The sequence below is a fragment of the Ambystoma mexicanum genome, chromosome 14, assembly GCF_040938575.1.
Source record: "Ambystoma mexicanum isolate Mex_15411 chromosome 14, UKY_AmexF1_1, whole genome shotgun sequence".
In the NCBI taxonomy this organism is placed as follows: Eukaryota; Metazoa; Chordata; class Amphibia; order Caudata; family Ambystomatidae; genus Ambystoma; species Ambystoma mexicanum.
The window spans coordinates 111,044,743-111,071,636 of NC_090940.1; the positions used below are offsets into that span (position 1 = coordinate 111,044,743).

The 26,894-nt window shown below is 43.7% G+C and overlaps 1 protein-coding gene across 2 annotated transcripts in view; it reads right to left on the reverse strand.

The window, feature by feature from the left end:
* Positions 1-26,894, reverse strand: part of CDAN1 (codanin 1) — a 563,981-nt gene that overhangs the window by 109,420 nt on the left and 427,667 nt on the right. For both annotated transcript variants that reach the window (XM_069638655.1, XM_069638654.1), the window contains exons 18-19: positions 21,485-21,618; positions 10,534-10,637 (exon numbers count right to left, since the gene is read on the reverse strand). In XM_069638655.1, the coding sequence (XP_069494756.1) occupies positions 10,534-10,637; positions 21,485-21,618 (238 nt within the window). The remainder of the gene's footprint in view (positions 1-10,533; positions 10,638-21,484; positions 21,619-26,894) is intronic.

Below are 26,894 nucleotides of genomic sequence, written 5' to 3' on the forward strand. Positions count from 1 at the left end.
AGTAAAGTGGTGGAAGCAGAAAGGGGATAGAAGGAAAGGTCAAGAGAACAGCGTAATGGGATGGACATACAAGAAGGAAGGAAAAAGAGAACAAAAGGTGAGAGGATGACTTGGCAAAAGCAAAAGTGGGAGAACAAAAAAAAAAACACACACACACACAGATAGAGGTGCGAAAGAAAATGCACAGTGACAGAACATTTAAGAACAGAGGTGGAGGAAACAACTCAGCAAGTGAAGGAGGGAGGAGCTAAGATGGAACAACAAACTAGAGGTGCTTTGATGGAGAAGACAGCCCCAAAGTGACAGAGGTGCTCAGAAATACAACAGTGAAGGTGTTAAAAACAACAATTTAGTTTAAATGGGGGACCACATGGGCGAGAGAACACACAAAAGGAAACCTATTATATGAGGGGTTTAAGGTGAGAGGTAAGGAGAGAAGTAGAGGTGAGGTGAAGGAATGAACAGGGTGGCAAGACCGCAATGAGGCCAGAGAAATAGAAGCCAGGGTTAAAGAGAGGAAGGAGGTACTAAGAGGGAAAAAGACAGTAAGAAAGAAGAAGAAAGGAAGGGATGTACATCTGGAGAAAAGAGGGAAAACCACCAGGGTCTCAACCTTATGCTTGATGGTGGCGAGGGGTCTGGTTAAGGTGGACCAACTGGACAAGAAGCCCACCAACACAGGCTGGCAACATCAATGGGTGGAGGATGGAGATGCCAGTTTATACCAGGGCCAAACATAAGCGAAACAGTATGACGCTGTGCCCATGTCAAGATGACCAGAGGCACCAGGGGAGGTGGGTGCCAGGTATCCAAGACATTCAGGTAGACAAAATCTCTATCCCGACAAAGTCAGCTTAGCCAAGAAGTAAAAGGCACTTAAAGACTACGGGAATATTTTACTGACGTGAAGGTGGATTCCTTATGGGGAGAGAGGACATTACTTGGGGTGTTTATTCACTCTACCCCAACAGGTGGACTCAGTCAGACCCAAACCCCTGACCTTTCTGTGTTTCAAATAAAACATCTGAACCTCCTCAGCCGCAACTCCATCTAGCAATGGGCTCAACCAACTGAGTGCAGAAGACAAATTCTGAAGATATCAGTTTTTTAACAAATGTAAAGTAAAAAAATAGAAGTGCATAGGCCAAGTATCTGCATGAGAGATGATTTTTATTGTTCATGTGTATTATTATTGCCAAAAAAGCAGCTGATCGAGTGCTACTGTCAGATACATCAATATGTACATGGAGTGAGAAAGCAAGGTCAGTCATTCTATGTAGTTTGATCACACACACACAATCTTTCTTGGCCACAACTTTATAGTTAAGACTACATGACTTTATATGGGAAATATTGTATTCTTGTCCAAGAATGCTCATCAAATCTGGTAGAAAACTGATCTGAACACTCATGCAAAATATGGTAATGTTTTATAACCATAATCCTGTTGATAAAAAAACAAGAAAAAGCTATTTTTTGCATTGTGTTTTCTATAGACCCACAAAAGCAGACGCATGAAGATGAAGCATCTAAAAAGTAATTAAAACATTTACACGCACTTTGAGAATGCCCCCTGCAGGAATTCAGGGGTGACTAGCAGAATGACCCTAAAATCCTCTGGGACACCTCCATAGGCACCCATGATCTGTTTGCAGAACATGAGCAGGAGGGCTATAGATCCCACAATGCCCTGGTGGGTTAAAGGAAAACACAGATCAGACCGAGAAACCACAATCCATGCCGCAGGGACAGGACACCTGTGAGGGGAGAAGTGGGGCATTTGGGGGGCGGGTGGACTGGGCCAACCCACAGAGTTGGTCTTTAAACCTTAGGGGAGACCGCATAGGAGAACTTAGCCACAGTACCGCCCCCTGTCGATTTGCTCCGAGCAGCTGATGCGAAGGGAATACATCTATCAAGATGAGGAATCTGTGGGAGAATGCAATCCATTGCAAAGATATTTCCATTGCAAAGATATTTCAGCTTCTCTCTCTCTCTCTCCAAAGGTGCTGGTAATAGAGCTGGGCTGAGAAACACAGGAGAAGGTCAAAGGCAGCTTAAGGGAGCTAGAACCCTCCGGAAGCACACAGGGTTAGAGTTGTAAAAAGAGGCAGGGAAGATTAGTGAGAGTCAAGATGGCAGCCAGCCTCTTAAAGCTTCTGTCTCATTGAGCCCACCCACAGAGGACCTGGAGGAAGGAAGATGCAACAACCAATCAGAAGTAATCCTTCCCCTGCAGGCAAAGCTGCAGCCTACTGCTCTAGAAACCAGACAAGGTGAGGGGGTAAAGACTGTACAAAAGGAACAGCTCTGAATATATCAGGCTATCAGTATTATTAGGAGGAGCAGGATAATGGATTTTGGAGGAGAACAGGAGAATGGAGGAGCAGCCAAAGGAGTGGAGGTATTAAAAAGCAAGAGGGGGAGAAGAGGTTTGATAGAATAGAGGTATTGAAGGCAGTTGCTGGAGATCTGAAGGTGTGGAGTGAAAGGAAGCAGTAAGGAGTTTGGAAGACCCTGGAAGTAGGTGCATGGGTTGTTGGAGGAGGTTGAAAATTTAAAAGGAGAAAGGTGGTAGGTTATTCAATGAGGTAGAGAGTGTAAGGAGGGGCTACATGAGTTTTTGATGGATGTGAGTACCATCAAGATGCAAGTTGAGAAGTTGTTCAAATTGAAGGTAGGAGGAAACTGGAGAAATAAGGAGGTGGTTTAACAGAGAACTGTGGTTTTGAAGGTGGTTCCTAGGGAGTATGAGGAGGCAAAAAATCAGAAGGCGGAAGAGGTAATTGGAGAGGAGGCCGGGACACATCAGTTTGGAGAGGAGGTGGATGGAAGATTGTTGAGCAGGGGGAAAGGACGTTGGAAGTATGTTAAGACAGTGGGCTGAACACCAGGGAGTGTGAAGGAAATCAAGGAAGAGTTTGGGGGAGATCAGTAAGACTGTGCATGTGAACAAGGGGGTGAGAAGGAGGTTGGAAAGGATGAGAGAGGGGAAGGAGAAGCTTGGAAATGTGGACAAGGAGGAGGACAGATGAGGGACAAGAACTACCTGAGAGAAGGGGGACCTAGAGCAGCCGAGCTGTGGTTAGGGGAGGGGCCCCAATCTCAAGGGGCAGATCCCCAGGAAGGAGGAGGTCGAGAAGATGGAGGACCGACCTGGTTGTTAGAACGAGCCTGCACACCACTCCCGCTGATAGACCAGAAGGGTCTGCAAGGGGTCAGAAGGGAGTTACCATCCCCAACAAGGGAGACCTGGACTGGATATCCGGGACCTACCCTGGAACCAGGTAGTGACCCCACTGATCTGTAGACAAAGTAGGGAAAGTCTACAAAAGGGATTGGGGACCTCCCTAAGCCAACCTGCACCAAGAAAATTACTGAGGTGGACAATGAATCCAGGAGGGGGATCAGCTCCAGAACTTAAGGAGAGACATTTAAATTACCTTTCATCCGAAACCCATTTGTTATTTTGGCCCCAACCTGTACATAATCCCCAATAAAACCTTCTACACTTCATATCCGTGTCCACCATGTCTGTTATCTCTGTTGGCCACCTTGCCAACATATACAATCACAATTCAGTGTGTCCAAAATGGGACTACCCCTGAGTTTAAAATGTAGACATATTAAAGACAAATACAGTTACAAGATAACCTAAAGTATGCTGGCCGAGTGGGGAGGAGGAGGTGTAAGATATTCCACAATTTACTACAGTCTTGTAATTAACTAAACGTAATTAGTCCAAATCCCTACCCTAAGAACAGGTGTTCAAGGGAAAAAAAAAGTGTATTAACCGTTCCCCCACACAAATTAATGGTGCTCGATGCAGTAGACAATACTCATTCAGCAACCAACTCATGATTTAAAAAGAAAGTTTGCTGCAAAGGAAAGGGGCAGCTACCAAAGTCATCCAATGAGACACCAGAGAGAATTCCTATGCCTAATTCTACCACCAAAGGTAAGGCAAAGGGGTTACCGGGGGTGGGAGGGAATGCTTTAAAACCGATATGCAAACCAGTACCTCATAACCTGATCAGAACAAATAACCCCAGGTAAATCAAGGCCGTTGAGAACAACCGCTCTCACGGTAGGTTATAGCAAACCCTAAACATCCTTTGCAAGAACAGAGGTTTCTTCTTCAGACATGTACGTCAGCTGTGCAGACTAATGATTCTGTGCGGCACCGGGAATGACTTAGGTTGACGGGGAATGGGCTGTGATTTGGATCCCATGACGTTGGAGGAGCAGTTGAAGGGACCATGCACAGGGTCAAAAGGCAGGACTCAGGCCTCAAGACTCCAGCCTCCAGCAGGAGTACGGAGTACTCTTCTTGCTAGATAGAATGCAGCAGCAGAGCAGTGATGCTCAGGGCCCTCGAGGAGAATGCATGGAGGGTCCTCTCTTTAGATAGTACACACCAGCTACAGGCCCAAAACTCTTCAGAGCAATGGGTTAATGACCTTGGTGAAGCAGGAATCTGAATTAGTTTGGCCCATCAGTTAAAAAGGCGTGGGACGCATCAAAGAAGCTCTCCCTAATTGACATAAAAGCAGATCCTTGCCTCACGATAGATAACAGCAATTCATCTGTGGCCTCTTGTACTCTGGATCATTGGTTCCAGTGGTTGACTGGAGATTGGCAGATGTTTGAGATCTACAAGATCCTGAGCTACATGGACCCAATCCACCTATCAGGGGACTTGCAGCTTTCAAACCATAGGCCGGTGTCCAATCATGGACCAACAACCCAGGCACAACCAGAACTTTCCACACGGGCCAGAATGTGTATTGGGACAGACTGCAGCCCTATGCTCTAGCATATGCTAGGTTTATTGTCAGACTGTCACCAGTGCCTGCAAAAAGGATGCCTACATAAAGGCCATATCCTACCCTCGGCCATGAAGAAGATCGCCAGAGGGATAGTGAAGCACAAAGACTGGGCTTAAACAACATGAGCCATATGGAGCAATCTAGTGCACAAATGGCTGCCATGCAGTAAATATAAGAAGTGCACAGAGTGCATACAAAAAAGGTAGCCATGCCACAAGCTTGTCTGGGCTTCACTTAGTAAGAGAAAAATACATATAGGCCAAAAAGAATGGGATACAAACTGAACAGTGCCCCCAAAATAAAGCAAGTTCTCAAGTATAAAGTGCATAGTGATCCTTTGGTATCCAAGCACCGAGCAACGTTTTAGCAGCCCGAACACAACCTAATGAAAAGGAGTAGAACAGAAGAGTTTTCAGAGATCCACAGAAGGTCATAAGATACTCTATTCTGCACAATGTTATTGAAAGCTCATTTCATAATGTTGAAGTCTGCACCTGAAATTAGCTGCCAAAAACTATATATTCTGAGTCGGGCTGGTGAGTGAGATTTAGTAAGATCTCACTCTCAAAAATCAATTCAGGGTCACAAAATAGCAAATATCCTGCGGGAACCATTGACATAGATGGGAAAGCAGCAAAAATAAACATCTTTTCTAACATGTGTGCAAACAAATTCAGCACAATAGCCATATAAAACAGGCACTGCATAGAACAATGCACCATGACCAATAGGCTTGAAATAACACAGGTTTAAAAAGGTCAAGTTGCAATCTGCTATCCCAGTTCTCCACAAGCACACAGCAAACCAGTACTTAATTCCCGAGTGTGAATTTTCACTCATCAATGGTCTAGTGTATATTTTGCATCTGGACACTGGTCTAATGAAATTCACCACACTGGCCATAGACAACAGCGACTGCATAAAAGCACATGTGGCCAATAACACGCTAATATGCATGCCCTAAATTACACAAAAGTAATGCATATCAGCAAAATCACCATATACAAGAGGCAGTGAATACCCACCCACAACATGACCAACAGAAATATGCGAGAAATTATACGTTCTGAACATGTGAATCAAACAATTCCACACCCCTGGGAGGACCTCAACAGCCACTGCATTGCTGGTTAGAATGAGGGTTTAATTCATAGTGGGATGCACCTTGTATTAAGGAAATACTTCATTTGTATTGAGTGTTTGTACCGTAATGTTGGCATTACCATAGTTTGTAAAGATCACCTTACCATAAGCCGTAATCATAACTTTCTAAAAATGAAAGTGTGTTCCCTATGATTTCCATTTTTTTGGCTGGCTATTGTACTGAATTGTATTACAGGTGAGAGAGGAGTAGGGTTCTAGTTTCGGAACTCTCCTGTGCTAAGCTCCATTTATTGTAGTCCTGATTTTTTTATGCAAGGTCAGAGGTTGGTAGGGGTGACACCACACTCCTGGAAAGGTTTAAGAGAAACAGTCCTGGTTACCTCGCAATTCCAGTTTTGAGAAACTTATGTATAAAATTGATTCCCACGCTAGTTGCAATGTTTTATAGTGACATTTTTATTGTAATGTAGACATATGGGGCCTCATTACAAGTTGGGCTGTAGCCCTTAAATGCGTTGGTAACGGTATTACAGCTGCATTTAAGGGCTGGCCCTATCACGAGTTGGGCGCTAAATGGGCTGTTTTACCTCCATTCTTTCTCTGGAGGTGAAAATCGCCAGTTTTCGGCTGCATTACCGCTGGCTGTATTAGCCCGCATAATTAGTGCTGAAAATGCCCCATTGAATCCAATGGACCCAATGTGGAATGGGGATTTACCGTTAACACCCAACCCGTGATCCGACGGTAATGCCGCCAAACCGATCAGTGCGAGGGCTATTACAGTCGGGCTGTATTACAGCCGGGATACAGCCCAACTCGTGATGAAGCCCATGGTTTTATGGTGGTCAGCCGACACGTGTTTCGACCTCGAGGGGTCTTTATCAAGGCAAGAGATATGTTGTAGGATGGGGGTTATTTCTCTCCAAGAGAACACTCTTAGCACCCACTGCGCTGCCGGGACTGTAATACCAGCCCCAGGCTAACTCCATGTCCCACAAATGGGTGAAATTACAGAAATCTAGCTCTAAGTGGCACGACCAGGGGCAGCAAATACTCCCCCATCAACAACATAACTCTTGCCTTGATAAAGACCCCTCAAGGTCGAAACATGTGTCGGCTGACCACCATAAAACCATGTGTCTACATTACAATAAAAATGTTACTATAAAACACAGCAACTAGAGTGCAAATCAATTTATAATTAGGTTTCTCAAAACTGGAATTGCGAGTTAACCAGGACTGTTTCTCTTGAATTGTATTACAGGTGTGCTCTTGTGAGCGTATTATCTTTGATAACGGTATGGTCATAGTGTGATGTGAGGAGACAGGAATGAAACTCTGACACAAGTTATTTTTGGTTAAAGACGTTTATTGAAAACAAAAGGGTTAGGAAAAGGCCTTCTGACCCTGCTCTAAGAGGAATTGCCCTACCAAAAACTAAGGATATGTCTGTGTCAGGATTTCAAAATCAAAACCGTCCTTGTGTACAAAAGATCTATTCGGACCCTCACACTATAAACTAAAGGTGAAAAGGGATATGTTTAACCTTCGCTGATTCCAAAAGAGTTTGTAAAGGAAGAATAAATAGCTCCAACACAAAAGTTCTTCAAGGGTGAAAAGGCTTGGATCCTGAGGGTTGTTCCCTTCCCCTGGAATTCTCCTCAACCCAAATGACTTGGTCTAACAGTTCTTTTTCTCTTGCTTGGCCCACAACGGCACTGTTATTTACAAAGCTGCTTAGCATTTTAGTTCCACCTCTTAACAAGTTCCATTTGTCTAGTAAACACAGATCTATATTTCTTCTTGTAGACTTGCAACTGCCTGGTATACTCCCCTGCCAGAGCTTCCTGTACTCGCACAATCATAATTGCCTGGTTTACTCTTCTGCCAGAACCGCTTATATACACACGTTGCTTTTAGGACTTCTTGTATACTTGCACCTACCTGGTATACTACCCCGCCAGGACTTCACATTCACTTATGTTGGCCTGGTATACTTCTTGCATTCACACTTATCGTTGCCTGGTATACTCTCCTGCCAGAGCTACTCGCATTCATATACAATTGTAATTGCCTAGTTTATTCTCCTTCTCCTGCAAGGATGCATTATTCCATGTAGTTCCTCTTTTACTTCCACAGTTAGGCATGCCCTCTTGGGCATATTATAGCTCCTTGCTACATCATTCGATTTGGATTGCCCACATTTGTATTCCATACCATCATATCTTGTTAGGGAGTCTTAATTGTAATATGCTTTCTTGTTGCTCATTCGGTCTCTTTACCTTCTCTCCTTCTGTGGTTTTAATTGTTACAGTTCATATTTAGCAGAGTCGCAGAAATGCCCTGCGGTCCCCACAGTGTTTGGCATAACTGACCGGCTCTGGTTGGTGTTCCCGACCCCATTCCTGCTCAAGCGGATAATGTGTCCCACCTGCTCTCACCTCTGGACTGCTCTCGCTCTGGTGTCTCCCACAGCCCCGCCTCGGCACGCCTCCTGTCACTTTCCAGGTTCCGGTAGAAAAAAACATTGCTTTCCGTTGTTGCTGCAAGCCCAGGAGCTTTCCACTGCCGCCTGGCATGTCTGTGGCACGACCTGCATCGCTTCTCTTTTGCCTTTCTGGTGAGCCGCTCAGCTATGCCACACTGGGTCGTGCTTATAGGCCTCACAAGCTTTTCCGAAGGACATGACCTCTTCCAAATAGTAGCAGCATCCATCAAAACTTGGTCTCCGGTCGTTAAATCGCCCACGTACAGGTGCACTTTGAAAACAACTAGAATGTTCATTGAGCTTGGGGCTCCTTTCATTCTATATTGTTCCTTCTCTCCTCCTCCTCCTCCTCCTCCTCCTCCTCCTCCCAGTATGTGGGCGATTGTGGGAAAAGAAGTCCATTGTTGTCGGGTGACGTATGTTACTTGTAAAACCACTTTCAACAGTTCCAAATAATATACCAGTTCTATGTGGTGAATAATTAGAACCGGAAAAAGGTGGTCTTAGATCTTCCACATTTTAGATCAGGAATGGAAGTCTGATCTACAGAGCTCTGGGAAAGGGTTTCTCTAGTTTCCCTAACAGCAGGTGTAGATGTACGTTAATAAGCCATGAGGGTATGGAGTATAAAGGGGTCATCTTCACGGGCAAATGAGGGATACCATGTCTCATCCAATGAAGCTATGACATCTCCCCGAGGGTGTCTCCTCCCATGTGATCCTCACTCCCATAGCCGCCGCCAGGGTCAGGATCAGGTAGCGGCAGCCGTCGCCAGGCCACATGGGAGTAGTTTACCATCCGGGAATCAGTGATGACTCCATTGGATTCATCACAGTGGGCTTTTATGTAGTGCCTGTTGTGGGTGAGTATTGTGCTGAACAGTATTATGTGCATGATATTTAGAGTATAGTGTTGTTGGCCATGGTCTGGGATGGTGTGCAGGGGGCTGTTGTGCATTGTGCTGAACAGAACGAACATATTATTCTGAGTATTGTGATGCTGGCCAAGGCCTCAGATGGTATACAGGGGCTGTTGGGCATTGTGCTGAAAAGACTATGCATATTATTTAGAGTACTGAGTATACTGTTGCTGGCCATGGCCTGGGAATGTATGCAGGGGCTGTTGAGGTTCAGCCTGGTGTACTGAACTGTATCAGGCACATGTTTTTCTGTTGGTCATGGTGCAGGCTTGTAAGCAGTGTATGTTGTATAAGACTATTGTGCAGATTCATATTAGGAGAGTGTAATTCCTAGGATGTTATTAAATAGGACTAGACAGCACACGTCTAGTTTCCTCTCCCTTCCTTCATTTGGTATGAGGTGTATATTTGACAACGCCTCATTTACATGGTCCTGCTGCCTAGTCATTTTCAGCGATAAATCCTTGCTCCGAGAGAAAAGGGATTCATGTCATACAGTGTTTAACTTAAGCCCTGTGTTCCCTCTTCAAAGACTCTTGTACAGCAGGTCTGAATTCTATAGACCATAAATTGTGTGCTGCATCACATGAGTATCACATCAGGGTCGTATGTGGGGGTCTTTCAAAACCCATGTATAGAAAAGGGTTAGCTGGGAATCACTGTCCTCTCCTGATACCCAACAATTCCACAGTTCATGGGGCGATGGAGGTTGGCTTCTGTATGCCCAGTAAGCAAAGAAAAATAGCATGGGCTGAGGAAGTTGCACTGACACAGAGGTAGCTCTGAGACCAAGACAGTCACAAGGTTTAACTCACTGGTGAAATGGAGCAAAGGCAGCAATGGGTTTTGTCACCTGGGTGCTCGGGCATGGGATGAAAACAGTCACATGTCCGTCTTAATTTCAAAAAGCACACACACCAAGGGCAGATTTCAACATAAATCTAGTCTGAAGTTGAGAAGCCAAGCAAGGGGAGCAGTCTCTCACATGGCGGGTCTTCTAAAAAGACGACAGAGCTGAGGCCACAATTGATAACAGTTAGACAAGTGCATATGAAAGCCCAAAAGTATATGCATACATTTTTAGCAAATTGCTGCAACTTGCATATTCAGTACAGTCGCTGGTTAACAAATATGTGATTCAATTTCGCCACACTCTACTCACAGACTCCTGGCTGAGTCACCTATGAACTTACTTGATGTGCTTGACACAGTTGGATCCTACCCTTTCAGCTACAAACTCTACGGTTCTTCGCAAGGACGGCGGCTGGTTGTGGAAGAAGGCTTGTTCTAGAGCTGCCTGTGAAAAATAAAAAGCAGCTTATAATGAAAGATATAAGTAAATCACAGATTTCATACTTTTTTCCTAGATTATCTCCAAATTCAAAATGTGTTCTGGCAAAAACTAAAATGCTACATTACCCCTTTTCAGCACTGCTCGCAAGGATATTACACAAAAGGATGATGGGCACTAGAAAAAGGCTCTTGTGCAGTGAACGGTCATGTTTGTGATTGCCCATTTTCTGTTTTCTAAGCAAACTTTCAATTCCATTGTATTAGCTCAACAGGTACTGTCAGGCTTCTGATTGGTTGAGTTAAAAACTGGTCCTGATGCAGATTGGCACCAAAAGGTAATCCTAGGCCCTAATGTTAAATATAGGACTTCTTCAATAATTTCTAACAACTAACAGCCAGTGGTTGGGTCCCTGGAAGATAATATCAACAGTGGCAGCTCCATTGTATCAGCAGCAAGTCCGGTTGTTACGAAGAATTTATAGAATCTGGCCTGGTCTAAAGATTTTAGGAGGCCACCCTAGTTATAGTGAACAGGGTAACTCAGAGGTTAGCCAAACCCAATCAAGGTAGCAATGGAGAGCAGTCAAGGCTACTCTCAGGAGAGTATGAGTGGAGTCAGGGGTCTTCAATGAGTCCATAACGGTATGGCACACAATAATTCAATTTAAACAGACAAGTATAAAAATACAGTTATTTATTATAGGTTTTATGCACACACTGAAAATTAAGTTAGTATTCTCGCACAACACTATCATATAAATATATACATTTAACCGTAGGTTCAAATATACATCAAACATATTCGGCAAAACAGGTATTTCAGATGCAGTAAATAATGAAACCAGATCAAGTCAATTACCTAACTTAAGAATTCCAAACCTCAAGAAGATTGGGGCCTTGTGCCCAAAAGTTACAGGAGCCACTATGTTTCTCACCAGTATTCGGTCTCTATAGGTAGGTTGCAATTTACTTGTGTTGGTGACAGTTCAAACGTTCACTATTTTACTGAAAGTCAATGTTTTCTTGTATTTCAGAGCACTCCACCCAGGTTCGACGACCAAAAGGTGAGTGGAAGGGATTTCAGGAGACAAAGGGACTTGGTCCCGATGTAATCATATGGAGAATGGAGGGGAGTTCAGGGGTGACAGATGCACTGTGTACCAGTGACTCAGCTTTTCCCAGATGGCATTATAGATCATCTGGGGGCTGGATCTCTCGCCATTGCTTCTGGTCAGTGGTGCCCAGGAATTGCCGGTTCTAGGATTCTCTGATTGGGTGCAACTGCAAGATGCAACCGGTTGATGGAGAAATGCAAGAAACTCTGATGCAGGTCTCTTCGGAACAATGCAAGTTCCAACAACAGTCTCAACACACAGGTGACGACAGGTGTCCTTCCAGTCACAGAGGTTTCTCCAGGACAGGATCCATTAATGCTGGGATGAAATTTGGGGAGCAGGCGACTTCTGGCACAAGCTGGCGACCACTAATGTTCCGGGTGCACCCGTGGAGTGATGACGATTCTGGCGAGGTAGCCCACGAGAGAGCTGATCAGTCCACTGGGCAATCCAGGGACACTTGCAAAGGATCTGGATGACTGGATCCGCAGGACGGCATCAAGACTAGTTGGTCCCACTAGTGCAAGAGATGAAGCACTGCTCAGGGCCTTCGGAGATGAGGTAGTCAAACAGAGCTTCACTGGGCTGGACACATGGAGGGATGCTGGGCCGCTTCGGCAGCCGTCTTCGGATCTTCAGCTGGATGTTCTTTGAGGGATTCTTGGCTCCAACTATGATCTGAAGAAATGGCTGCAGACCAGTGCGGCAGGATCACCTGGTGAGGGGTCTTCGGGGAGTTGGGTTGAAGCCGCTGATGGAGAGACGTGGTATTCCCCCCCTTTTTTCATTTACCCCATCCTACTTTTTAGGATACTCCGAGATCCCAACTCTCCCTCCCTTTGACACAAACACTGGGCAGAGGAAGAAGGTGACTGAGAGCAACAAACCTTACTCTCATACAATCCCGTCAATCGGGTCAGGCCAGGTCAGGCACTTGACTACAAGTGCGCACACCTGACACCAATTTGCTCTCCTCGCACAGATAAAAGGCAACACCTAAAGACACACTTTGAGCAAGGCAGAACACAAGTACGAGCAGAGCTTCCAGGGCAAAGGCAAACCTACTAGAGCAGAGCAACGGACCAAGTGACGAGAGCTGCGGGTGGAAACCCCAAGGGTTCCTACTGGAGGTCGTTGCCTCCGACAGGCCGCAAAAGACACGTGGAGAAGGCCAGATGCCACAAGTGAAGTCTGCATTGTGTTTCAAGGACGCCAGCGACCGTCTCGGGTGAACGGCAGGGTTGGTGCGGTGAGGCCAAGCCTGTTGTACTAACCTTGACTCCTGAATTGAAATTGCAAAACGCAGAAAAAGACGCACACAGCTGGTGAGTTGGCAAAGGACCTGAGAGACCGGTGTGTGTTAAAGTTTGAAATGAGACCAATATATCACTAGTGAAGGCTGCAAGCTTGTAGATGAGACACCAAGAAAGGCACACCTATTGAGTGAACTTTGATGTAAAAGGCAGCTGTGAAATCAGCAAAACTAAATAACGGATTGGTCCGGTGAAACAAGTAGCCCACTGGAAAGTCTCATTGAAAGGTACTTTGTTTAAAGTGAACAGCAAAAGTGAAATAAAGAACATTATTTCCTAGAAAAAGGAAAGGTGAGAGTTAAAGCTGTGAACTTTAAGTCGAAGTGGTCCTGCGGTGGTATGTAAAGAATCCACGCACATTCTAAAGTCTTCGACATCCTAAAGTGGTCTGAGCCTGGCTGAGGGAGACCCGAAGTATAATCAGCTTGGGGAGGGGAGCCCCTTGAAAGTTTTGTGTTGAACTTTATGGTGATAGGTCTGAGCCCGACAGAGGGGGATCTTTGTGAACATTTTTTTTAAAACACTAATTTGGAAGTTAGAGAAAGAGACTAACGTGGAAGGCCAGGCGGGCCTCGATCCACGGTTTTGAACTATGAATTGTGTTGGAAACCGAGATACTGTGTCTCATCCTGCCTACAGGTACGACCTTACTCTGTGAGGCCTAACATGAGGAGGAGAGCTGGTTCAGTCACATTATACGTTGAACACTGATTTTTCCTTTTGCATACATTTCTCCTTTTTACACTTTTTTGTACAAGAGATAGGGCAGGCATTAGGTTTTATTAGCATATACTGTTTTGATTTGACAGGACTCCACGAGGATTGCGCTATTTATTATTTGATGGTCGAGACTACTCCCATCTTAGTTATAGGGCAAAGTAGGAGTTTTTCCAACCCCAACCATTTTAATAAAGGTTTTACAAATCGTACCCATTGTGTCTGTCATACTTGTGATACCATGCCTTCCCTACACAAGGCAGGAAGAAGGCCAAACAAAAATATGGCCAAAGAAGCAAGCAAAAATCTCGTGGCACAGCCATTTTAGAGCACTAGCCACGTTTAGTAGCCACATGCAGTAAACGTGAATTTGCACACTAAAAAGAATGCACAAATTGTCAAATTGTATGTGCTGCCACCAGCTTGTCATTAGGCACATATAAAAGTGACCAAAATTCCGAGTGTAAAGAGCAAGGGTGAAACAAAATGTTCACCATTGCAGTGCATTGTAAAATAAAGTGACCAATGTTACAAAGTAAAAGAACTCAAACAGGAAAAAAAGTTTCCCAGTACTGATAGTCTGAAGGACTGATAAGTTTTCCCATAACAACGAGCAAAAGACCAGGGAAGTGAAGCTGAAGGTTTTACTTCCCTTCAAAAAGTCAGAACAAGTTCACCCCGTTATGTGTCCATCAACATTGATGGTAACCCAATCAAAGTGGCCAAAGAGATCAAAACTCTGGGAGTATACTTAGACTCCACACTGTCCCTCAAGAAGTAGGTGAACTCAACTGCTTCCTCTTTGGCCTACACTAACAAACTAATCAACGCCTGTAAGCAATTCCTCTCGCCTAGTAGCTGCATCACACTAGCCAGGGTTCTAGTGTTATCCAAGATCGACTACTGCAACACCCTCTACCTAGGCACTTCCGAAGGGAACCTCAACAAACTCCAGGTCCTTCAAAATAGCGCCTTAACAGCAGCGCTTAGTATACCAAGATCCATGCACATCACTAGTTTCAGGCAGGACGCCCACTGGCTCCCGGTTCGGGACAGAATCGCCCTCCACACGCTTGTCATCACCCATAAGTGTTTCTCAAACACAGTCCCCAAATACCTAGCAGATAAATTCAATATACAGACTTCAAGACCCACTAGGAGTCTCTATTCACACTGCTTAGCCGTGCCAAGATTCCTACTAAAAAGAGCAGGGGGAGCAAGCTTCCCAGTCATAGCTGCCAAACAGTGGAATGCCCTTCCCCTCAGCCTCAGATCGGAACCCGCATTCTGGACTTTTAGAGCCAAAGTAAAGAGCTGGATCTTCAGGAAGCCCCAAACGGTCTGATTCTACATAGCAAAACTCCTGCCTGACACTATCTATGCACTTATGATGTATCTTGTCTTTGTATATTCCGCCTGTAAAACTGCCTATATTTCCTGTAAAAGTGTCTGCATTTCCTGTAAAATTATCTGTCTCTACTGTAAAATTACTGTACTACTGCTGACCTTAGTGTCAAAATTCTGTAACCTCTGTACAAGCTTTAAGCGACCAGTTACCTAAGGGTTCGGTGCGCGGTACAAATAAAGAAACTAAACTAAACTAAAAATAGAGCAAAGAAAAAGGGGGTCCATAGAAACTGTGGAGGGAAAGTTGCAAAAAGAAAAATCCTAAAAGTCAGCATTCCTGGGCTACGCAAAGTTCCATGGGCTGTTCGCCCACCACATACACTCTCTGGCACCCACCTCCAGGCAGCGCTGGTTCAGCGCGACAGGGGCAGTGTTCGCCTTGCACGTCTCCACCACAGCTGATTAACTCTACGTCAGCTGGTCTCCCTCTCTCTCCAGGTAAGGATTAAAAGGTCTTTCTATGGGTCTCTGTAATGAGAGACGAAGTTCCGTTGGTTACAGGATTTCAGGGTGGAGTTGGGGGTCAGCATTAAGGTTAGCCAGGAAAAAAGGCTTTATCACTTAGACGACCTCTTAAGCTGCCATGTAGACAGAAAGCACGGGATTGGAGGGAAGTTTCCCGGGACAGTACTTACCTGATTGGTTCCCCCCTTGGGCCAGGGGAAGTGTATACATACCCCTGGAATGGTTTGGTACTCTTGTACCTAGGGCTTATATAGGTGGCAGGGCCAGAGGGTTCATTGTTCTGGCCCCTGCCGAACTACCATTCTATTGTGCCGTGTTGGGGTGTCCCTTCTGCCTTCCATTTTGCTAGTTGACAGGAGGGTTACTTTTAGGCCCCCCCAGTCTGGACCTCATAGATCCTGGTGGACTGTTCAACCACCCAATACAGGGTCCTATGCTTGTGAAAATCACACACCAACTAAGTCAGGATGTAATTAGCGAGCGCATGGAAATATGTAGTTATAAACTCCCTACTATTTGTATTCACCCATTGTAAGTCTGAGCAAACGCCCGCTTTAACTCCTGCACAAACTCCTCAGGCTCCTGATCCTACCCACGTTGCAAATTATATGCTCCCTTACAGGCTTCCTGTGGGTTTATGTGAGGAGAAATATTTTAAAATGGCCGTTTATAATGATCCTGGTCCTCCAGTCCCGTAAAGAAACTGGAGTACTCCAGTGAGAAAGTCCATTTAGCAAATACTATACAATTCACATCATTCCTGATCTGGAATGATGCCATCATCCGTTCATAAAGTTCCAGGTGTTCCCATACCAAATACTCTTTATGGCCTTTATTTGTCCTATTGGGTCTTTCACAAAACCCTTGCTCTGTTTCGTGTCTTTTTCTTCCTCTGCACCAGAGCCCATTCACCTTCTGACTCAGAGCTACTATTTGTACTCCATTCCCTGTCTTCTAGGTGCTCCCTATCTCTCTGAGACTGGGAATATCTCCCAGAACCATGGGGTCTGGAATCCTCTCGCCTAGGCAAAAGTGAACTCTCAGGGTCTCTCCCTGTAGTTACTTTTAGGCCCAGGGTAGAACCCAGGTTCATCCTCCCTCCTTTCAGGGAGTCTGGCCAATTATCCCCCCTCCCTTCTCTTGAATGTACGCATGTTTTTAGAATGCCCTTCCTAGGCTGAGGGTTTAAATGTTCTTCTCCAGCGAAGCAAGCTTGGTGGTCTCCATGTAGTCTCATCTTCAATCAATCTAACTCCCTGACTTTCTCATCAGAAGAGTTTTCCTGGTCTGAAGTACTTACTTCTCATGCCACGCTCGTCAGGACACTTTCCCTTCTGTGTGGTAGAGATGAATACACATCAATATCAGACAGGGACTGGCCTTCTGGATCAGTTGGACTAGGCCTGGGTAAGTCTAACTGCCTCATGTCACCCTTCTCTTGATAGGTGGCATGCATGAGGTAAATTCCAAATTCTACACAGGAGGTTGTAACTGACTGGCATGAGGCCTCTGCTGGGAAGGGTGTCTCACCTTCATCAGTGGGCCTTTGTCCCATATCCCGATTGGTCAGGGGCCTCAGGGCCCGTTTATAACTTTCAATTTCTTTGGTGCAACTCTCACCCTTGTGTCTCTCTACTTATTTCCTGTTGGTAGTCAGAGAGCTGGCTTTTTAATTCTGACGCTAAGGCCTGATTAGCATCTAACACCCTGCTCTGAGCTACCTACCTATCTTTTGTTTGATGCACCTCATGCTGAAGCGATTCATTCTCCCTCTGTGAGCCTTGTATGCTGCGCGCATATACAAAGTATTTTTTCTTCAGGAGAATAATCTCTTTCTCTTGCTCTTGCTCTTCCCTACAATACACTGGGCCTCATTACGACCCAGGCGGAAAACCATGGTGCTAATAGCACCATGGTCCATGCCGGTAACTTACCGACTCCGCCATGGAGAAAGGGGGAATTACCACCCCATTACAAGGTTGGCGGGGCGGTAATTCCCCCTTCCTCCATGGCCCTTCCCCATTCCCATTTTTGCCCCATAGGGCTCAATGGGAATGGGGAAGGCGCGAAGTATGGTACCGCAAATTGCGGTACCGTACTTAGCACCAAGGTCCCTTTGCGGGTCCCTACTTTAACGGCTGGTGTAGACCAGCCGTTAAGGTCGGGTCCCGCAAAGGGACCTCATAATCAGGCGCTAATGGGTTAACGGCGCCGCAGCCTTTTACGGCGTCGTTAACCCATTAGCGCCAGGGTCGTAATGAGGCCCACTGCCTCTTATAGTTCAGCTTCTATTTGTCTCACACGGTCTACTAGGTAATTCCTTTCTTCTCTAATTCTGGTCAATTCCTGAGAACCTGACTGACTCTTTTCTACTTCCATTTTCAACTGATGCACCTACTGTATAAGGACACGATTCTTCTGGTTCAAGAGGTATTTTTCCTGATTGGAAACAAGAGTGTCCCTGCCAATGAAACAGACTAAAGCAAGCTGACATTGGGCCTCATTACGGGTCCAGCGGTAACCTCGCCGGGGCTACCAGCGGGTCTCCACCGGATCCGTAAATATTTACTGGCGCCTGACTTCCCAGTGCCACCGGGAGATTCCAACCCCGGTGGCCCGGAAAGGCAGGAGCCTGTAAATTGTAAGTCCTCATTCCCATGGGAGTGGTGACATGGAAGCACCAGCACTGTTGCTAATGGTGCCGCTGCTTCCGTGACCGGTCTGCCTACCGTTGCCGCTGTGCCCGGCAGGGTCAGACCTTTCGGGCACAACGGCTCTGGCAGGCAGACCTGTAATATGCCGGTCCTGAAACAACGGTGCCAGTAAGCTTACTGGCACCCTTGTTTCCGGACCAGCAGGGTCGTAATGAGGCCCATTGTGTCCAAAATATATCTGACCCTCACACTAGCACACGCAAGGTAAATGTCTGTTTCCAACTCAGCAAAAATGTGCACAAATCCAAATGTGTAATTCCAACAAAGCACTCCTTGTGTCCAAGGGTTGATTCCCTACCCCTGAACTATTTCAGAAGAACTGTTGAACATTTTCTGTTCCAACAATGTTCTGTTAAAGTCAATGAAAATGTCTCTTTCACAAAATACTTTGCTCAGGTTGGCAAAGCAAATGTCTTTTCCACAAACTACTTTTCTCAGAATGTCAATACTTCTCAGAATGGCAAAGCAAATGTCTTTTCGCAACACTGATTGAAGTATAGCAAAAGGAAGTATTTTCTACTTTGTAGGATGGCAAACATGTTTAACTTCAACAACTGCTTCAAATGATAAAGTATCTCTTTCACACAACTGCTCAGAATTATGATTTCATGGTAAACTCCCCTGCCAGGAATTGCTCAACTGAATCTCTAGATATCCTGGAGCACTCTCCTGCCAGGCATCTTTCAAGGCATCTTTTCCTTTCTTATACCTTATGAACTCCTGGTGGATTCCCCTGCCAGGAATTGGCCACTTCTGGTTCACACAGATACCCTGGTGTATTCTCCTGCCAGGTATCGCTTTCAAAAAAGGTTCACTGCCTGATCAACACCTTTTATTAGGTCTTTTCTACAATGTTCATGTTTCTTCAAAGTATAACACAGTTGCTCTTTTTCACTGTTTATACCTTGTTGACTCCAGGTATCACTTGCTCCAGCTCCCCCCTTATTGATATTCAACATATCGGGGCTTGTTGAAGTTATGTCAACTTCTTTCTTAATGTCTTTTGGAAATGCGTGTTTCAGGTTTCCCCAAACTGACATCCCGTATGGAGAATTGTGCAACATTTGCCCTTCAATTTCTTCTTTAGTATCTCTTGGTTTATGGAAATGCAGGTTCCATGTTTCCCCAAATTGTTCTCATATAAGGAGATTTGGACCACTTTTGCCCTGGTCTTTCAATTGTACTTGTCGGTATTCAAAATAATTCCCCAAGTATTCGTTAACTTGTTGGCATATCCCGGGGCCCCCAACTCCTCTGGGCTCACTCACCGAAGTAACGTGCAGCTGCGGTGAAGAGCTTTTGTCAGGCGGGCTTCCTCTACTAGGCAGAGTCTCTTTTGGTTCCCAATCAGCCTCTCAATCCTTCACTGATGGAATCATTGCCACTCCACAAGACTGCGTCTCCTCCGGTCCCGCTGCAATTATCTTCTCGCTTCAAGCGGTCCCTCCAGGGCACCTGCTACAACTTCACTGGAGTTCCTCTCCTCTGGTATGGTATGTCGAGATTCGATTGTCTGTAAGCGCCTTCTTCCTGCACGGCTCATCTCCGTTCATCTGCCTTTGGGTTCGCTTCCCTCTCTGCAGCTCTTCTCCCTTTTTTTTTACTCCTTTCTCGTAGGTGATATTAAAGTTTAAATGTCCCACACAGCTGATTGTAAACCTAACAACTAGACCACATGTTATACTTGGTATTACTTTCATTCCATACTGACTCCTTGATCCTCTTCTTCGTCTCAGTACTTGAGGCTTTCTGGGACTTGGAGTTCAAAGGAAGTTTAAACATTTTTAAGTTACATTGTTTAACACTTAACCATCATCAACAGTAGATGTTAAATGTGTTTTAGAGGTGTTATGTTTTCCATATGAAAAGTGAATAGAGTTCAGTTTGGAATGTTTAACAAGAAGTGTCTTCAGGGTTTTACCACTGAAGGGTTCTGAATAATGACAACATGCCATCCGGACTCTGGAATTAGGCGTTCTTTACAGGAGAGGGAAGAATACTGTGTCCCTCCTGTTGGAGTCACCACTTCTCCCCGACAGTCATCTCCTCCCATGTGATCCACCCCCAGGATACCACCCCCAGGTTCAGGAAGCAGCTGCCTTCCCCAGGCTACCTGGGAGGAGACTTTAGGCTGGGGGACCAGTGAGGACTCTATAGGATTCATCACACTCCCCCCTTGAGGAGAAGGGACACATTCTCTAGATCTATCACAGATGGGTCTTGCTTAGTAGGGCCTAAAACTATGTTTTAGCCCACTGTACCTTACCATTGGAAAAATACCAATTTGTTCATAGTCTGGTCCCACCCGCAGGAGCAGTCCAGCACCAAAACGCTAGGCAATTCTCCTCTGCACCATCAGCAAATCCAGACACATGTTCCTTCCTTTTTGGGTGTCAGTGAATTAAAGCTGAGCCCCTCAAAGTACAGTGAGAAAAGGGTCAATGTCTGGATTTTCCTTAGTACCTTAGTGTAAAACCCATGATTTCCAGTAGAAGGACTCCCACAATTTTGCTAATTTGGAACATTTGGGGTTTTGCTCTAAGTCTGAATGGTAATCGAAATGTGGACTCCTTGATCTATGTTGCTTTAGACACAGCTTCAACTATGTGTCTGGGATGTCTATTCTTTTAATGAACACTTGTTGTTCAGAGGAACATTGCCTAACCTTTTGATACCAGACTGTCCTTGTGGGCGGTAAGAGACTGATATGAAAAACAGATATTTCTCCTTTGTGAAAAGTATAATGAGTTAAAATGTTCCTGTCAAACCCAATGAGTGGGACCCATCTCAGAGAACAGGTTATTTGGCAGTGTTCGTTCTCAGTAGAGGAGCTGCCACAAGTTTGCAAAATTGCATGTAGTTGTGCTTGGGTTTTATAGAACGGTACAAGCCACCCGTCCTCCCCCAAGCATTTGAACAGCATTTAGAGCTTTATATTCCCCTTATGTATCTGGATAGCAGAGGAGGCAGAGTTTTTCATACAACTTGGGGTGTGAAGTAGGCCGGATTTAAGAGGAAGAGCCATAATTTGCCTATTCAATGGTAACCACACACACCCACACACCCCATACTCCTTTAACGTGAAACACACTAATAAGCACCAAAAAACATTGTAGGTACCTGAAGTTTTTTCTGCGTCTGAGCCGGCTTGGGCACAAGTGGTTCTGCAGCAGTTGGTGTTATTTTTCGAATAAACCCACCATTCTTGCTACCGCTTCCGGCCACAAATGAGGCCAACAACTTGCGCAGTTCACCTTTAACAGAAGATAGCATACATTATTGCTTCACATTTTATATGCATCTCTTATGGGACAGATCTTTTCAATAGCTTGCATTAAATCAAGCCCTATTTTTAGAAAATCCAATTAAATACGGACATTAACAATACAGAAATAGTTAGATTCATATAGCGTGAAAGATGAAGAAATGAGAAGTAAAGTTAACATGATTGTTTAGGGCTCTGGTTTTGGCATTCTTGAAGGCTCAGCATTTACAAATATTCTCTACTTTACCTCCCCTAATGGGAGAAGTTATTTTCTATAGAAAAGAAAAAATGTAGACACATTTTAATAGTATTTCATGATTATGGGCCTCTTTAGGAGTTTGGCGGTAGTGGGCGGTTACACCGTTACTACCCATTTTAGCACCCTGACAGATGAACGTTTGGTCTAAATTGCTGGAAACCCTGCAGGTCCACTAACGGTGTTCTTTCACAACCCTCTACCAATAGTTGTTCTGAAAAACCATCCTAACATGTGGCAACAGTGCAGGGAGTATTACCACATACGGTAACACCACTCCTCAATGAAGTCCTATCAGAAGTAGGAGTAACCAACACCCATAATTAGGGCAGTGAATTACCAATTGTGGTAACATAAATTCAGTGTGTGGTATTTGAGCTCTTGTATTCATAAAGTTATGGAATTTTTCTGTGCAAGAAGGTTTTCAGGATACCCACTGCAAGAAATAAAACGCTGTTCCATGTTATAACTTTCAGCTAAAAGAAGCTGCATCATGCACAAAGTCGCTAAATGGAACCCCTCTGCTCTACATTTTGGGGCTACCCTTTATTTCTCAAATGTTCAGATGAACCGATCCTCTCCTGGGAAATTAGTGCGGAAACAGTGTTTTTTAGTTTCAAAGATTTTTATTGAAATATATATATATACACATATACATGTCAGTTAATAATAATAACAAATACATAAGGTGTGAAGTAAGCATACGAGAGGGAAATTATAAAAATCCATTCATATGTAAGTGCTTTGCATGAGAGGTGAAATGCATATCTCAATAACTAGATAATAAACTTTGAATAGATTTTATGCGCCGTTACAAAAACAGAACAAATGAGCAAAGGTAATTTTACAACTTAAAAGACAAAGATACAGATACATTTGTGTTTTATCTAACACTAAAAATATTATAAGCTCCAATAATAAAAAAATATAATAGCATATCATTAAAACATAACTCAACATAATATCGTCACATAGCATCCTAGTCACACAGAGAAAAAGAAAACCTATTTCTCCAAGAGTTCGAAGAGATGTCATTGCTCTATATCATGTAGATATTACTTTGTTCAAGCCTGCAAATACATACAGGATATTCTTTTAATTTTTCAGTATTAGATGGACAGCTTGTGTTATCTTCATTCTATTATTGTGCAGTTAAAGCTGTTTCATTGATCCGTAAAAATCTGACAGTTGCCAATAATATAGCATTGCTAGACCCCCACATGCCTCTGCCCCATATCAGATTACGTCCCAATATTGTATTTGCATTATGAAACTCTTTCAAGGTATGTAATCGGGATTGTTCAAAGTACGGCAAAAGCAGAAGAGATGTTTTAACGTTTCCTCTGCGTCTGCATGACAGCAGAAACGACAGGATAAATCGCAAGGGAACGATGCATTCAAGTACCAGTGTTTAGTGCGTGATTTGTTATGAAATAAATCAAGTCTAAATCTCATATATAATTTACGAGCCTCAGGACAAGGGCATAGATTTAAATATTGCAATCGAGGACATTGACTGAGGAATAGGTTGGAATTAGGTCAGAGGTTGTAGCCCAGTCATTCAAGAAGAATCATTTTTTTGCAAGAGATATCTTCCACTGCAATTCTTCTGGGAGAATATTAATCTGCCCTAACAGCATGTGAACTCACTTCTGAAAAAGCCCAATCAAAATTGGCTTACATTTGGTAAGCATAATTGAGAAGTCCTCATATAAGGAATTTGATAGTGTTAATAACATTTTCATATGTATTAAACAGTCCCCAATTAAAACGCAAAGCTAAGGAGTTAAGCCCTAGTTCATATCATATTAGTGCATTGGGGAGATAGTTGGGCAAGCGAAGGGTTGACTTCCATATTTTCCCTTGAAGCTTGTTCATAAACAAGTCCAAATCTGTGAGGCAGAGATCTAACCCGTAAAGAATGACGGCCTCCACTTTGGCGTAAAATTCAAATAAGGGAAAAAGCAAAAATCTACAATATTTGTGATAAATTAATTTAATTTGTCCAAAGAGAGGTGCAACTTTCCCAGCCAGTGTATAACCGATGTGTTATTAGAAAGATTATAACCCAAGTATGTGAGATGTGAAACTAAATGAAATCAATCGACCAGCAAAATTTGCGCCGTTTTTTTGCGTGAAGATAAGCTTAAGATGTTGGATTTCATGGAATTCACGGAAAGATTGTTTTCGGTACAGTAGCGAAAAAAGCATTCAAGCTTGTTTTGTAATCCTGCAGGAGTACGGTCTAAAAGGAGAACATCGTCGGCACATGCCAACCAAGACAGATGTAATTTGCCTATTCTGACAGAAAATGACTTCTGGACATCGCAAATTTGATCAATATCCACTAGGTAGAGATTAAACAATACCGCAGCGAGGTTGCACCCCTGTGACACCAATGGAGGTTGGAATTGGTTCAGTCAAGTGCCCCTCTCTTGAGATCCGTTGTATTATGGTGCAATCGTGCTATTGATGAAACCAAATGCAGAGGAAATTTGAAGTTCAACATTTTTTGCCAAAGTGTTCCCCGGATCACGCTATCAAAGGCGGATGAGAGATCTAATGAAGCAATATAAATAGGACCACAGACGGAGGGACGTGAAGAAGCCGTCAAATGAGCCAATATTGTGGCATTCAATTGCGTACCCATTGATTTGCGAAAGCCTATTTGTGCCTTACTGAGTATAGAATGCTTAACTATAAAACTATCTACCTCAAGAAGGGTCAATAGTTAAAAGACTTTGGCTGCTACATCGATGAGCGCAATTGGACGAAAATTGAGAGGATCATTCAATGGACCCTTTTTGTGAAGGGGTATGATAATGGATGTTAACCATGAAATAGGAAGTGATTTAGATTTAAAAAATATATTGATAGAGGTTGGAAAAAATATTCACCCAGAATAGAGGATCATCTTTGTTCACACATGGTGGAAGACCATCAGGCCCTGCGCATTATTTAAGCTTATTAATAGCAAAAACTATGTCGTCCTTTGACCAAGGGCATATATTTGGAAAATGATGAAGTAACTTCAAAATTTCAAAGGGAAGATATATAGGAGGAAGAGAATATTTCTGCTCAAAAAAGAAGACCAGGTAGTGCCATGAATGGCTGAGCCCAAAGTGGGAGGTTCCGAGCCATTTTTTGTACGTAGAAACCTCCAGATAGCTCAGATATAGAGGTTGCATATATGACAAACCATTTTTTATTAGTATCGACGAATGCAGGGTATGATATCTTTTTATTGCATTTTTGAATTTTTGTGTGAGAAATGTCTTCGCACTAATATAGTCCTCATGTTTAAGGAAAGGAATCCTTCTCTTTAGTTTTCTTAGTTCAGGATTCTTTGTCGTTTTTAGATTTGCAATCGCAATAGAAAAAGGGGTACAATGAACGACCACTGATGAACTAGATTTTGGTAGGGAAGCTAATGAGGTAAGATGAGTTTGAATTATGTTGAGATTCCACGTAAGAATGCTTTCAGACAAACATGCTTCCTCTTGAGGATAGGACCAAAGATCGCAGTGAACAAGGAAGGCTAACCGTCTACAAGTAGCAGCATTCCAGTGAATGGACAATGTGGTGCGATCAATTTGAGCTAAGGCTAGGTTAGGAGATGACAAATTTTTGACAGTTAGCGTCAACATTGTTCTAATTGGACAGTGATCATTAAACAGACAGGGAACCATAATAACAGACGATAATAGGCCCGATAATTTTCTTGGGGCCACTATAAAGTCAATAGTTGAGAAAGCAGATCCTCTCTGCCATGTGTGAAATGATGTGGGCGAATTAGGAAGAATAGGATATAGGTCCCAGTCTTTGACGAAACGGGACCATATAATGCCATTTGAAAAAGAGCGCTTGTTATGCGCAGTCACAGAAGGTAAATTATCAGAGCAAAGTGATGAATAAAAAGAAGCATTAAAGTCACCTCCAATGAGAATTTCTGCATGAGGCCTATCAAACAAAAGTTCGAGAAAGATGTTGTCGAGTACATTAATCGCATGTTCTATAAGTAAAGTATTAGGATTCCAGTAGAGAGAAATCAGTATGAGATTCTTAGAAAGAGGAGTGAATAGATTCAAATCAACCAGGAGGAGCCATGAAAGAGAAGTGCAATTTATTGTGAAACATAAATTATTATTAAGAAATATGGCTAAACCTCCAGAGGGTCGCCCAATACTTTTTTGAATAGTTGGATTATGAAAAGAAGTGTAGCCATTAAACTGAATGTAGTTTGGACTCATGGTTTCCTGAATAAATAAAAGAATAAAAGAGCAGGAGCTGTATGTGCAGCGATAGAAGAAAAACATTTTTTTAAGTTTTTGAGCCCACAACAGTTCCAAGACTGAATGCAGAATTCATGCAATTATGAAGACGTAGGGGCTGATGGAATAGGAGCGATTGTTTTTGAAATAGGTACTCGCCCTATTAAGCCATTGAGTGCAATTGTCAGAGAGGCGAGTTGTGCTAGGATCTGTGAGTCGTCACTCACTTTGGAAGAAGAAGAATCAATTGCAATGGGATTAGTGACTACGATCGGAGGTTGGAATTCGAGAAAGGACCAGGCCGTTTCCAAAGAAGGGAAGGCCTGTAATTCAAGCCCTAATAAGGCTAGATCTGATTTAACGTTTAAACTCCCATAGTAATTTTGCTATGATTGAAGATTGAACTTTACATAGCATTCGATTGTTATTAATATTGGGAAGACAGATCCATTCCACATCTTGAGAAGTGAGATTCCGGAGGGATGGAATTTTATAAAGCAAAGTCATTAAGCATGCACGGTTTATACATGCAGATCCATTGAGTGGAGAGTTGCTAATCCATCCGAAGGTCGTTTGCATTTTACGTGGGATTTCATGAAATGATAGAAGTGTAGAATTATGTACAACCAAAGGAAAATTATGTACAACCAAAGGAAACAGAGGTGGTATTATGGAGGCGACTTTCTCAACTTTGGGTGTAACAGAAGTTTGGTCAGACAGTGCATGAGGACCTCTTGG